The sequence below is a fragment of the Episyrphus balteatus genome, chromosome 2 (assembly GCF_945859705.1).
Source record: "Episyrphus balteatus chromosome 2, idEpiBalt1.1, whole genome shotgun sequence".
In the NCBI taxonomy this organism is placed as follows: domain Eukaryota; kingdom Metazoa; phylum Arthropoda; class Insecta; order Diptera; family Syrphidae; genus Episyrphus; species Episyrphus balteatus.
In genome coordinates this window covers 122,126,393-122,141,684 of record NC_079135.1, presented here as the reverse complement: position 1 = coordinate 122,141,684, position 15,292 = coordinate 122,126,393, and the positions used below count along the sequence as shown (strand labels likewise).

Below are 15,292 nucleotides of genomic sequence, written 5' to 3'. Positions count from 1 at the left end.
AATTCATTCATAGTGAGAAAAGAAGTGGTCTCAAAACAGAACCCTGTGGTACTCCTGTGTTTACAAAAAAAGGGAGAAGGGGTACTGCTTTCAACTTCTACTAATTGTATTCTATTCTCCAAGTAATTACATAGTACACGAAGAAATGCATTCGAGAACTTGAAAATGTTTGGAAGCTTACAAACCAGAAATCATGGTTGCCGTTCTCCGAAAAAAAATCTCAACCAAGAACTCAAAAAAAAAAAAAAATTTCCTTTGACAACTGAAATATTATAGGTATTTGAGCAATAAATTCAGTTAAACAAGTAACATTAGATTTGTTTTTCATGTAATGCAATGGAATATCTGTTATTAAGTATATAATAATTTTATTTGAAAAGTAGATATCAGCTAGATTTGTTAATATTTTCAGGAGCTTGAACTTAGTCCATTGAAATGTTACATTAACCTTGCATTTTGGGTAGGACAAGATTTTTTTGTTTTGATCTGTAGGGGAGGTTAATGTGAGTATACAATCCAGTTTTCGGGGTTGAAAGCCCCCCCATTTGGCTGCCATCTTGGAAAAAGGGGTGTAAACTGTTTTTTTATCGATATCTTGCGAACCGTAAGTCGCACAAAAAAATGTCTGAAGCGATTTTGTAGATAATTTATTTCTCTACAATTTTGATAAAGTTATTTTTTTTTTTGTAAAATTACAAATAAGAAAGTTATACTTGAAAATAGATGTACATTTTCAAGAAAAAATTCTTTGAGGGCCGTAGCTTTTTTTCTACAATTTTTAATTTCTGGAAATAGTTAAGACTTTTTTACATCCGGTTTTTGTTTGAAAACACATTAGAGCATTGAATTTTGAAAACTTAATTAGTATTTAATTATATAAAATTTTGAAAAAAATTAGTTCAAAATATTTTTGTCGTTAAATTTTTTAATTAAAAATAATATAAAAGAAAAGGTTTTCGGCTTTACAAAAAAATATAATATAATGATTTAGTAATTTTTTTTCAAAAGTAAGACATTTTTTTTAGAAAATTGCCCTCCTGACTAAACGGTACATAATGGACCCCCGTACTTTGATTTTTTTCTTGTTTCAACCCAACCTACATAATATGTAGTACATATCCTTTTGAATCAGTCTGTATTGAAGAAAAAAAAAATAAAATAAACATAAAAGTAAGAAAATAAATTGTTACCTTTTTTCTGTCAAATTGTTGGAAATTAAATGATCTTTAAAAACCGTCATGAGTATTTTTTCAATAAAAGTTGTAGAAAAAAAGCTATGGCCCTTCAAAGAATTTTTTCTTGAAAATGTACATCTATTTTCAAGTATAACTTTTTATTTGCAATTTTACAGAAAAAAATATCTTAATCAAAATTTTAGAGAAATAAATTATCTACCAAATCGCTTTAGACATTTTTTTTGTGGGACTTACGGTTCGCAAGATATCGATAAAAAACAGTTTACACCCCTTTTTCCAAGATGGCGGCCAAATGGGGGGGCTTTCAACCCCGAAAACTGGATTGTATACTCACATTAACCTCCCCTACAGATCAGAACAAAAAAATCTTGTCCTACCCAAAATGCAAGGTTCGGTCAAATTTTTGTAACATTTCAATGGACTAACTCGAAAGGATAAAATTCTACCAAATTGAACTTAAATCCACCAACCTACCAGAGCATTTAAAATCTACCAAATTTTACCAAAACGGCAACAGGCAAGTTTCAAAGAAGCGATACTGATTTTACTATTTCGGAATGGTTTAAGTGAATTCATCGTTAAATCAAAGTTGTTTTAAATTTGAAAAAAAAAGCACTAATAATAAAATTAGCAGTGACCTTACTTTTCGTTCTTCGGGGTCGAGTAGAAACTACAACTTCAGCTTAAGTCTAATAGCAATCCTTGTAAATCTTAATATGTTTCAACTTTAATTTAAGATTTTTGATGTAATTTTTTCAATGTTAAATCAACCATGATCATATTACATTCCTCTTACTTTTGATTATTTTTTTTTTCGTGGTCCTTCCTTAATATCATAATGTACCTGTTAAACCTACCCGAAGTGTAGATAACAACCAACGTGTATTTCTATACTATAACGAAAATAGCTATTACCTTTTAGTTAATTTCGTCTTATACTCTCATTTTTGATTGTTAATGGATGTATAGGTACAAGTATGTATTTGAATGCAGACTTTGATACTTGTATTATATCTGAAGTGATTTAATTTTGCTGATTAACAATAAACTGTTATGTGACCTTCAAAATTTTAAAGCTTAGTATCTTATCAACATGACGTCATAGTTTGAAATAATGCTCATAGTGTATGTTGTATATTGTCATATCAGACTACCTACCGGCTTTTGAAAAAGGTGTGGTAGTATACATAAATCATTTCTTAAAGAAAAACAATAATCTAACTTGTTTCGAGATGGAACCGTCTAGCCGCGCTGCTGGGTGTTAAACATGATTTAGTTTTGATTTGAACTTCCAGCTGGAGATCACTGTTTAGCTATACAGGGTGTCCCAAAAGTAATGGATCAAACGAAGTATGCTGATAGGCCAACTTTAGGGCTCTCAGAATTGGGTAACTTGTTTATCCCAAATCTTTACGGTTTTCGATTTAATGCAGTTTTTGTGAAATTTCGATAAATTCCGACTTTGCAACAGTATTTTGCTTTTTCCGCTCATAATTGCTTTTTGTTTTTTACATTTCTTTCACTAAAACATTGCCTAATAACATGGAATAAATAATTAATCAAAATATTTTGTATTTCATTCGCCATTTTGCTGCAAATGAATTAACAGTTCCATGTTGTATGAAAACTCAATTTCTCACTTTTATTTCAGAGCAACACCCTGAACAAAATTTTTATGGTGTGACCCTGGTTTATTATTTTGAAAACTTGCCGTGTTATTGCAGATTTCAAAAATGTATAAAAGTTTCCAAAGATGAAATTAGAACGAAAGATATTACAATTTGAATGCAAAAAAACAGAGGTTTTCAGAGCAAAATAACAAACAAAAATCGAGGCTTTTATTCAAAAAGAAATAAACAAACAACAGTCGAGAAAATTTGTTTATTTTCCTTTGTTATTTTTCTCTGAAAGACCCTGTTTTGTTGCTTTTAAATTGTAATATCTTTAGTTCTAACTTCAACTTTGGAATCTTTTATACATTTTTGAAAACTGCAACAACATGGCAAGTTTTCAAAATAATAAACCAGGGTCACACCATACAATTTTTTTTCAGGGTGTTGCTCTGAAATAAAAGCAAGAAATTTAGTTTTTATAAATCATGGAACTGTTAATTAATTTGCAGCAAAATGGCGAATGAAATAAAAAATATTTTGATTAATTAATTGTTCCTTATTATTTGGCAATGTTTTTGTAAAAGAATTTTAGAAAACAAAAATCAATAATGGGCGCAGGAAGCAAAATACTGTTGCCAAGTAGGGATTTTTCGAAATTTCACAAGAATTGCATTAAATCGAAAACCGTAAGGATTTGGAATGAACAAGTTACCAAATTCTGAGAGCCCTTAAGGAGGCCTATCACCATATTTCGTTTGATCCATTACTTTTGGGACACCCTGTATACAAACACATTATATAGGAAGGTATCAATTTTAATATAATATTTCTCGCTTTGAGTTAAGGTATTTTTGGGTGGTGATTTCATGCTAAATGATTTACTAAAAAAAAAATAATAGGTAATAAAAAAAACGAAAACAAAATAAATAAATTGTTCATGTTTTAGAAAAAAAAAAAGAATTAAATAATAATAATTTGATGCGTTAATAATTTGGCATTCAAGTTTTTTTTTGTATTGTTTTGTTTTGTATCTAAGATACTTCCTAGTTTGTCAAGTGTATAGGAATTATATTATGCTTAGAGCGGAAATAATGTTTAATTTTTCACATACGAATAAAATAACAACTCTTTTCATTGTTTTCATTAATTTCCATAAAGTTAAAAATGTGATGCAATTTGTTGGGAATTTTTAATTTTTGCAGAAGAAGGTTTTGTGCAAATATTTATGATGACGTGATGTCCCCTTTGTTATTTTAAAATAAACACAACAAGTCTGAAAAATATAGATCGATTGTTTTGCCTTTGGGTTGTGGTTTTAAAAAAAGCTCAGTTTTGTATTAGAAGATTGAACTTCTTGACGGTTAGAGAGTGGTTTATCTTGTTCTGTTTGTTTTTTTGTTTTTATATTTTTAGTGAAATTTTGTTTATCAAGCTACAAAAATAAGACGTGACAGTTTATAGAATGTGAGTTTATGGTTTGATTTTTTTTTGTATTATTCATTATTATGTATATATTTATAAATATTCATACTTATGAATATTGCAATGAAACGATGATGGAAAAAGATTGAAATGTGTTTCTCTTGTTTTTGTTTACATATATTTCAATAAAGTCTTAAAATCTTTAAATCGCACTCTTAATTTGACACAAATTGATTTAGGGATTAAATTATGTTAGATATTATATTGAATTAATTTTGTTATTTTTTTATATCCTTTTTTTTTGCAGATGTTTATATGCAAATTAAGCAAATGCAAATTTTTATGAATAGAATTTTTTTAAATATCTGTGATAACATGTATGTAGTACCTTGTTGCCGCTGAACTTTTCGAAGAGAAATCTTTTTTTAAGAAGATTCATCGTCTTAAGTTAATTTCTCTAAAAAAAAACAAAGTGTCTTGTTTTTTTCTTGGGTGTGAAAGAGATGAATAATCCTTTACAGTACAAGTTTGTGAAGTAAACATTGCCTTTTGAAAATGGTGAATTGAGGAAACTGTTTTAAATGTAGGTATTTTGCTTAATTTAAACTTTTTTCATTTTAGGGAGTGTATCAAAGAGATTTATCAGATTAAAAAAAAAATCTATTTAAATCCAGCAAGTTTAAAAGTTATTACGAATACCGAAAATATAATTTTTATGAGTAAAAGTGACTGAAAATACAAGCATTTTAGGAAAGGACGAAGTCCACTAGGCTGGTATAAATAATCCAATAATATTAGCCTTATATTATTTTTTTCAACTTTCCCGCCTATTACATATAACTGAGGTACTGTTTTAAATAAAATGGTGACCCTTGTAGTACCTAGTAGCCACTGCGGCATTGTAAAAGTACTCAAAAATATTTGCAACTATAGCTTAGGTTGAGGTTACTATTGCGAGTGTTTTTTTTTTTTTTTCTTACACATATGTATATTGTATAGTCTTTATTTTTGCGATATTTATACAAAAATATTCCACATACACCCCAGTGACCCACTTTGGAAATATTAATTCCTTCAAATTTTGTGTTTCAGTTTTATATAAAAACAATTATTCTTTCCTCTAAAAAAGCATAAAGACCGAAAGGCCATAGCACATTTTTTCAATTTAGGTATTACTGAAAAAAGGATGCAGTTTGAAGCTTTATACGTCCTTATATACGAATTCAAAAGTGTTGCAGCTTTAATTTGTGGCTTTATATGATTTTTGCAGGGGCCTGGGTATACCTACCTTGAACTGCAGCCTACTTCTTCTTAGAAACGAAATTGAATTTTAATTTTGGACGAAAATTAAAATGGAAAAACTTAACTTTCTCAAAAAATGGCTGTAACTATTTTGATTTAAAATTTTGTGTAATCTGTGGTAGATAGCTTCGTTAGTTAGAAATTTAAAAGAAATAGATACTTCAATTAACCTTAAATTTTTAAATGAAATTTTCGAAAAATAAATTTTTGTATTATTTAAAAATGCAATATATTTAAGGAATTATGCTTTTGAAAATAAGTTCATCAATTTTTTTAAGCTTTGTTTTTATGTGTCGATTGATTATTTTATTTAAATGTAATTTTAATTTTGTTTGAAAAATATAAACAATAAATTTTTTTTTTTTAACGACTTGCATCAATTTTTATTTTTTTTTAATTCTCTATGCATAATTAATGTATGCAATTTTAAAACATTGTTTTAATTTTGTTAACATTTGATATTACATTAAATTTATATTATTCTTTATTCATTTTTCCAATGAAAAGCTTCAACATACCTATGTATTAAGCAATTTAAGCAATTCGTTCGTGCGACCAAATTGTGCATTTTATGTTTATTGAATTGTTCAAGACCATAATCTATCTTTTACGTTCCTGAGTGGTAGTCAGCAGAACTGTCGGTGTTGACAAATCTTTTGACATATTTCAATTTCATTTATACTTTTGGGATGTATTTTCTTTTAACTCCATGTAGAAAAAATTTTGCAAGGTAGGTACATATGTCCCATCCCTGTGCAGGGACGGGTTAGAATATTCCTGCAGCGCCTCCCCGCTTGTCGTAAAAGGCGACTAAAGGAGTAAATTTAACTAGGCCACAAACACCAAGGTGAACCTAGCGACACTTAACACCTGTAAACTTTCCCAAAAGTGTGCATGCCAGTCCCTGGGTTGGCACGACTGGAGATCACCGGTGCTGTTAAAGATAGATCAAATACAAAACTGGAGCATGCACGCGTCGAAACAAAACAACAACAACAACAACGTTTCGCAAGATTTTGTGAACTGAAGCATTATGGAAGTACTCGTCCAAGGAAATGACACTACCCCGCCAGGCACTACCATTACTAATAGTACTGATCCTGGACCGAGCAGCAATGCTCGGGTCAGAGCTAGACGGATTCCGGGGGCTAGCAAAGTAATGCCGCAGATTAGACAGAATCTGAGAATTGCGAGTTGGAACGTTGGGAGTATGACAGGTCGAAGCTTCGAGCTGGAAGAGATGATGATAAGAAGGCGAGTAGACATCTTGTGTGTCCAAGAAACGAAATGGCGTAACACGGGAAATAGGGCTCGTTTCTTGGATACAAGGACAAAAAATTACAAGATGTTCTACTATGGAACGGAAAAGGGTAAGAACGGAATCGGAATCATCCTTACAAAAGACCTCTTAGGCAGCATATTATCCATTTCGAAATCCAGTGACCGTTTGATGTCCCTTAAATTGGTGATTAAAGGAAAGTTGTGGAATATTGTCACTGCATATGCTCCCCAAATTGGATGTGAGCAGGTGGAAAAAGATGCATTTTGGCTTGATTTTCACAACCTACTTAAGGACATCCCAAAGGAAGAGTTTTTGTTCGTGGGCGGAGATTTAAATGGACATGTCGGGAAAACAAACGAAGACTATGAAGATTGCCATGGAGGCCTCGGATACGGCACTAGGAACTCTCCTGGTGAAGACATCCTGAGCTCGTGCAAAACATATGGTCTTATCGTACTAAATACCATGTTCATCAAACAAAGCCGACACCTGGTCACTTACAGCAGTGGTGGAAATGAGACCCAGATTGATTACCATTTGGTATCTAGTTTCATGAAACCTCGGGTCAAGGATTGTAAAGTGATACTGGGAGAAGCGATCGCCCACCAACACCGTCTCCTACTGACAGAATTTTTTATGGAGACAGTGAACGACAACAAACAGACAAAGACTTTTGGGAAGATCAAATGGTATAATCTGGATAAGGAAAAAGGCGAAGCTTTTATTTCGAATATGCAAAACTATCTGTATAACAACACCAACATTTTTCGAAATGAAGAGAGTACAGCACAAAGTATGTGGGACCTCCTACAGCGAACTTGCATAGAAAAAGCCAAAACACTGTTAGGGGTTTCAAAAGGACACAACCAACAAGGCAAAGAAACATGGTGGTGGAATGATGAAGCTAAAGCAGTTGTAAGTAAAAAGAAAATGGCTTTCAAAGCTTGGTCGAAGTGCCCCTCTAATAATACAGAGCAAAAGTCACGCCTCGAAGTGGAATACAGAAACTGCAAGAAAGAAGCGAAGAAGATATGTGCCCAAATTCAAGCCAAGAATACGGAAGACCTATATCGGGAGCTAGATGAAATTTCTACCCCGACTGCTGGTGCTATTCAAGAGCTACGACAAAACGTGAATAAGGGCGCAACCATTTTCAAAATAGCCGCTCAAAGAAGAAGAAATGCTCAGGAGATCTGTTCGCCGAAGTTTATTAACAATGCTCAAGGCCAACTACTTGTGGAAAATGACGAAATCCTCCACAGGTGGCGACAGTACTGTGACGAACTTCTAAATGAACAATTTCCAAGGCTACACTTTCCAATAGCTTCACCTAACTTAAGCGAAGTATCCGATGTCACAGTCGAAGAAGTTAGTGAGGCTGTAAAATACTCCAAAAAGGGAAAAGCTGTTGGGCCAGACGAAATACCCTCAGAGTTTTGGAAAAAGATGGGAGACATCGGGTCTAGATGGCTCATGGTTCTTGTTTCCAAGCTTATACGAGGTGATCGAATGCCTAATCAATGGAGGGAAAGTTACCTTCTTCCAATATACAAAGGAAAGGGTGATACTCGAAGCTGTGATAATTACCGTTCCATTAAGCTGATGTCACACACCATGAAGATCGTTGAGCGAGTCTTGGGTAGCCGACTGCGAAAAATAATAAGGCTATCTGATGACCAGTGCGGGTTTGTTGCGGGTAAATCAACCACAGATGCAATCCAGAGTATAAGAATCATTATGGAAAAACATCGAGATTCCTTGGAGGATTTGCATGTGGTATTGGTTGATTTTGAAAAAGCATTCGATCGACAACCACGAGATCTGATATGGGTGGCCCTCAGACAACGAGGAGTTCCGGAAACCTATGTGCGGATAATTATGGACATGTATGATGGAGCAGTAACTAAAGTAAGATGTGCAGCTGGAGTCACCGAAGAATTCGAAATCACAGTAGGTGTACACCAGGGAAGCGTCTTGAGTCCTCTGCTCTTTATTACCGTTCTTGATTACCTGCTTGAAGGCAAAGTGACGGACCCAAAAGTGCATCAGTTATTCTTTGCTGACGATGGAGCCATCATAAGTGAAGACCCGATATCCCTGCAACGAGCACTTGATGTATGGGTGGATGTTCTAGAAGGTAGTGGGTACCGCATAAGCGCGAAAAAGACAGAATACCTATGCTGCCCATTTTCTGATCCACACAGGCCTATTCCTGACATTTATTTGAATGGTGTAGTGCTTCCCAAGTGTGAAAAGTTTAAATATCTGGGGTCTATGATAAATAACGAAGGTACTTGTGATGACGATATCAATCATCGCGTAAGCGTAGGGTGGATGAAGTGGCGGGAAAATTCTGCCATCTTCTGTGATCGAAAAATGCCCCCTAAGCTGAAAGGAAGACTCTACACCGCAGTTGTGCGTCCAGCACTCACATACGGTTCACAATGTTGGACAATGTACAAAAAGTATGAGAGTAAGTTAACGGCAGCTGAGATGAAGATGCTTCGTATGACAGCAGGAGTAACAAAGCTTGATAGAATTAGAAGTACGAAGATCCGAGGAAGCCTTCATGTTAAAAACACCATCTCCCAAAAAATTGAACACGACCGACTCAGTTGGTATTGCCATGTTCAAAGGAGAGATCCTGAGAACCCCGTCAAAAAAGCAATATCATACAACGTTCCAACACGAAATAGAAAGAAAGGTAGGCCTAAAAACTCCTGGTACAAGCAAATGCAAAACCACCAGCATTCAGTTGGCCTTAGAAATGGAACAATACAAAACCGGGAGGCTTGCCGCCGATTTCTGAGGTCAACCCGGCGAACCCCACAGGCGGATCACTAGTGTGAAGCAGTTACGTGGGATAGTTATGATCCCCTCGACATCGAGATCATAACAGCGCCGAGAAAAAGGAAGAAGAAGAAGAAGAAGAAGGTACATATGTCCCACAATAAGTCAACTGATGTATCAAAATGAGCTCCAGAGGCACGAAACAGTGATCCTCTTTTATAAATAGTAATTTCTTCATATTAATAAAACAAGTCGCTGGATGCATTCGCAATTTGCAATTATAATGCTTATCAGTTATCACTTACTTGTTATTACATTATTAAAAACATAGGTCTAGCAACCTTTTTGAACATATTTAATGCGTTTTTACTTGCCATAGAGCCCAGCAAAACCAGATTTCAGAAAAGAAAAAAATTATTATTGATCTCCTTCTAACTCGGGGAGCAGTACTAGAAATTATTTCCTAAAAAAAAAAACACTTACTCTGTACTTAAAATGAAAAACTAATCCTTTAAATTCTTGAAAATGTAAAAAAAAGTGGTGCAAAAAATTTGAACCTTTGCCAATAAAAATATTATTAAAATTATTTTTATGTTATCCTCATTGATATAAAAGTATTTTTAATAAAAAAAGAGAGCATAGGCGAAAAAGTAAATAAAAAAACTAAAAAACTTTCAAAGTTGACTATTTTTTTTATCGAAAAGTTAAAATATAACACATAACTACTAGTGAAAGTCTCGTAGGTGAAATTGCGTTCTGTTATTTTTCATTTAGAAACCTTTTTATCACCAGTTGGCATCAAGCCCATCGATACGTAAAACACGTAAAAATAAATAATATCTACCGCCACCTCATTACACCAAAACCAGATCCTTATATTATTACACTCAACTATCACATTAAACCCATCTTAACGACTCAATTAAATTGCAACCCACTACAAAACCAAAACATTTTTCAAATATTAAATAGAAAATACAGAAAAAAAGTTAATTTATTTTAGAAAAAAAAAAAATCTATCTATCATCGACTTTACAAAATGACGTAAGCTTCAAGCTTACATTAATGAAAAAAAAGCCTTAAAATAAAAATAAACTCTAATACGGTTTTAATAGTTGTAAGCTGTTTTAATTTTTTTTTTTTTGCTGTCATGCATTATTTTATTGCCAACTATTTTTGAAAAACCAGGTAATACTAAATACGAATGTCATTACAAGTCGTCGCGTCGCGCCAATAATTGAATATATGGCGTCCTCAATATGAATGAAATGTTTAAGCTATAGACTAGAACTGGGTACCCAAAGCTAAAGATTTTACTATCGGGTGTTAACTTATGAATTGCGAAATATAATTTTTAATTTTGCACAAATGACGTAGTCTTTTTAAGTAAGTCTCTTGAATTTGATTAAGTTTGTTTTTCTTCTTTGAATTTAAGACGACCAGAAAAGGTAAACACCATAAAGCTTGGCCATGTCACATCACAGAGAGTTCTGGCAATAGCGTGGGTCGTCTCGTCACACTTACATACACCAGACTTTATAAAGAGTGACTAAGTCATGTTTTGAGTATATATCGGTGACACCCCCGTTTTCCAATGAAATTCTATAACAGCTAGCTAAAGTATCTGATAGATATTCAAGCTTTAGTCTAACAACGAACATCGATCGAACGACAACTTATATATTTTTATCTAACACTCTCAAGCTCAATTCATTTTGTTATTTAATAAAAAAAATAAAACAACAAAAAAACCTTGTATCTCTCATTTTTTCAGTGGCAACAATCTGAAGATTTTGGTCGAAAAAAAGAAATCCGTTCGCATTTGTATAAATTACGTGAATCGCGACTTCGAGAATTTTATTCATCAGGCGGCCCAGGAGGCGAAATTATGAATCCATCAACAGATTTGCATTATGGCAAGACCCCATTGACCCCAAGTCATGGGGATTCGCTGGTCGATCAGAGTTTCCAGAGTTTGAAATCCAAGGAAATTCGTGACTCACTAAGTCCAACTCATGAAGTTAAGTTTCGCAATAGCGGAGGAGTTGCTGGAGGGGTTTTGGTACCGGACACTACCGGTTGGGATGTGCAAACATCGTCGGAAGTTAGTCCAGATGGACGGGCATTCCGTACTGAAACGTTGGCTAAAACAGATGGTGAGCGAAAATTTCCTACTGTGAATTATATCTATAAAAAAAAAAAAATAATTTCTGAAAATTCCTACTGTGAATTATATCCCTCAAAAAAAAAAAATTTTTGAAAATTACTACTGTGAATTATATCTCTCAAAAAAATTTTTTTTTTTTCAAATTTGTCTTTTAGGTGTTGAAAAATTACCAGGAGGTCATGCTGAATTCTCTGGTCGAAATGAACAAAAATCAAGTGCTTCCCATCAGGGTGACGACAAGAACTATGTCAAAAAAGCAGCTGAAAGTTCCAAGACACATTTGCAAGAGAAAGTTGTTATTGGTGATGAGAATTCTGGCCTAACTGAAATGAAAAGTAGTTCGGTGACGTCATCTTCCAAAGTCACCTCTTCGTCATCCCAACAAGTGTTTACAAGTGATGATCCAGGATTTGACATGGAACCAAGACGTTTGACACAGCAACACGATCAACGTTATCAAAATATGCTGCAGGCAGCAAATAATAGTAGTACTTTGCATAGTGAACGTCAACAGTTTTCACGTAACGAACGTAACGAAAGGCAGGAATCTACAAGTAATCTACATGAAGAAAATAAAAAATACGTTGATATGGACAAAGCTTCTCCAGAATATCAACAACACGTCCAATATCTAATGTCTCAACCAGGTGCCATAGTTTCGAATACAGTTGAGTATCCGAAACCGGGAGTAAAAATGATCACCACTGTGAAAAAGTTACCAGATGGTACAACAGTGAAGACTAAACGTTATGAGACCGAAGCTACTGCTGCTAATACTGGTGCTGATTCCACATCGATTTCCCATACCACGAAGCAACAACAACAGCAGAAAATTTCATCTAGCTCAACAACATCACAGAAAATGACCGAGAAACGTGTACAAGACTCGGAAGATGTGTTTACACGTTTGGCTAGAACTCGAGACTCGAATGTTCCAGCAAGTCCCAGAAATGCTCCGGAAACACCATCCAATGAAGATGTGTATTCACGATTGCAACAATCACGTGATCATAAATTCTCTGATTCTTTAGATCAGCGATCAACACAGATTCTTCGTGACACAAATCAACAACATCCAGGATCGCGTAACGCACCGAATCGTCGTCCCAGTGACTTAGTGGAGAATGTTGAAATGATCTCTACAACAAATAAGACAGTCAAAAAAGATCTCAATCGCAGTGAGAAAATCACTAGTTCTGATTTTATTCAAAACGAACGTGATCGTTACGTGCTCGATCAGGATAGCCCAAGCCGTCGTATACCAGATGGTTATCCTGAGGCTCTTGTACCTATCACACCCAGTCGACATGGTGGACGTCCATCTCAGCCAGGTGATGATTATCCAACAAATGGATATAATGCTACTGAAGTTATTAAGCAATCATCTTCGTCAAAGTCCTCGGCTAAGTTTTCAGAAAGTCGTCGTTACTCCACTGAAACAGTTGAGAGTTATCAACATTCTGAAAATGAAAATCAGGATTACACAACTCGAGGATATCCATCGAATAGAAGGCCAATTGATGAGCCTAAAGGTCAGTCTCCACGTCCAGGTGGAGACTTTTCTACTCATGGTTTCCCATCGGTGAGATCAGACAAACCGATATCAGATAGGTCAAGACCTCATGATGACACAACAGAAAGAGTTCATATTGTTCATACTGATCGTGGTGATGTTAACCATTCCGATACGACTACAACTCGATCGAATTACTCAACAAATGAAACACGTCGCCATGTGACTAAGGAAGATTTCAGTACCCATGGTTTCCCTTCGGTTAGAGCAGGTACTCCAACTAGAGACTCTCCAAGACGTCCACTAGGATCGGAACCATCTCCCGGTGATTCTCCAAGGCGTCCATCAGGTCAGGAGCCTCCAGCTCATCAAGTTCGAAAACCACCATCCGATGGATATTCGACCCATGGTTTTCCATCAGTGAAAAGTGGAAGTCCAACTGAAGACTCTCCAAGACGTCCATCTGGACCAGAGCCAACCAATCAAGGTCGTAGACCAACAACAGAGGATTTCTCCACTCACGGATTTCCATCGGTAAAGCCAGCAGGTCGTAGCAGCACTCCCACACAGTCATCTCCTCAATATGACAGTCCTAATCGTGTTGATCGCGATGAAACTGCGTCCGTTACATCCGATCGCAGTAACAGCGTTATATATGAAAAGAAAATTGACGCTGCTCATCAAGCCTTTGCACGTTCACTTCGCTGTGCTTCTCCAGTTGAACCTGTTCGACGTGACAGTACCGATCGCACTCCAAGGTCAAGTATTGGTTCCATCCGAAACACTTATTCTCCATCCAAACGTGACACTCGTAGTCCATCACACGATAGCGTTACAAATTCTGAATCAAGTCGCATAAGTTCAGCAACAGTTACAAAGTCTACACGCCCAACTGAAGTTAGACGCGTGTCTCATCCCAAGAGTCCAATTGGCAAATCATCACCTAGCCATGTCTCCAATGAAACAATCGATCTAACTTTGACAAGAAAGATCACAGCTAAGCCTTCTCCAGATAAGACAACAGGAAAACCTTCACCAGGTAAGTTAGAAAATACCCCACTTTTCCCGTAAATTCCCAGAAACCACCAAAAAAATATGCTTCCCCTTACATGCTTTCCTCAGTCATAGAAGAGCCTATTATTGTGGCTGAGCCTATACTGATGCGCAAGAAAATCTTTGGTGCAACCGAAAATTTTCTTGCTAGCGAAGGTGTTATTGAGAAACCGATCCTTAAAAAACAACCATACTATCAGCTTGGTCTATCCGATGCAACACTTCCGTCTAGCTATTCTAAATCTAGACAAGGGCATGGTAAGAGATAATCCCCTCCATAGCATGTGCTTAGGTGTGCTTTATTGTAAAAAAAATTGTTGTGGGTGAAAAGTCCTATTCATTTTTTGTATATGTGTATTTTTTGATTGGCTATTGGTGTTATTATGTTTCCACAAACTCATTTTTGTATTTGCTAAGCTGCTATGTCGCCTAGGTTAAGCTTTATGGGTTAAAACGAACCAAAAACCTTTTACAGGTACAACTCCCAATACTTCTCGTAGGGTCCACCAACAACAATACAACAACACCACCGAAGAAGAAGTAAATACACTACTTGATACAGCTACAAAACATATCACCAACACACATTCATCAATAACACCAACAACAACAACAAGATCTTTGAGACCTCAGGACACGAAACCAAAACAGCCAGAGACCCTTTATAGTAAGAAGCCATTAAACAAGCCTGAGGGATATATAACCCTTAATGAGGCCAACGAAATCAACGAGAAACACAATCAGACGACAAACAAACACGTATCCTATCCCAATTACATTCCTAGTGGTCCAAAAGGTAGAGTTAGGTTTTGTTTACTTCCCCAGTAGTGCGTAGTTCTAATCAAACTTACATTTTTTATTTATTTTCGTTCGTTTCACATTTTTCGATCTTTCACTTTATGTGTTTTTCCATTAACCATTATTCTTCCATTCTCTCTTCGATCACATTATTTT

General features: G+C 35.1%; 1 protein-coding gene across 11 annotated transcripts in view; it reads left to right on the top strand.

Moving 5' to 3' along the window:
* Window positions 1-15,292, top strand: part of LOC129911845 (microtubule-associated protein futsch) — a 90,312-nt gene that overhangs the window by 35,821 nt on the left and 39,199 nt on the right. For 8 of the 11 annotated variants that reach the window (XR_008771705.1, XR_008771704.1, XM_055989823.1 and 5 more), the window contains exons 3-6: window positions 11,380-11,761; window positions 11,928-14,324; window positions 14,408-14,596; window positions 14,814-15,134. Coding sequence is in view for 9 of the 11 variants with exons in the window: in XM_055989823.1 (XP_055845798.1) it covers window positions 11,380-11,761; window positions 11,928-14,324; window positions 14,408-14,596; window positions 14,814-15,134 (3,289 nt within the window). In the remaining 2 variants the exon portion in view is untranslated. The remainder of the gene's footprint in view (window positions 1-11,379; window positions 11,762-11,927; window positions 14,325-14,407; window positions 14,597-14,813; window positions 15,135-15,292) is intronic. The other 3 variants (XM_055989820.1, XM_055989822.1, XM_055989825.1) reach the window with 3 other exon arrangements.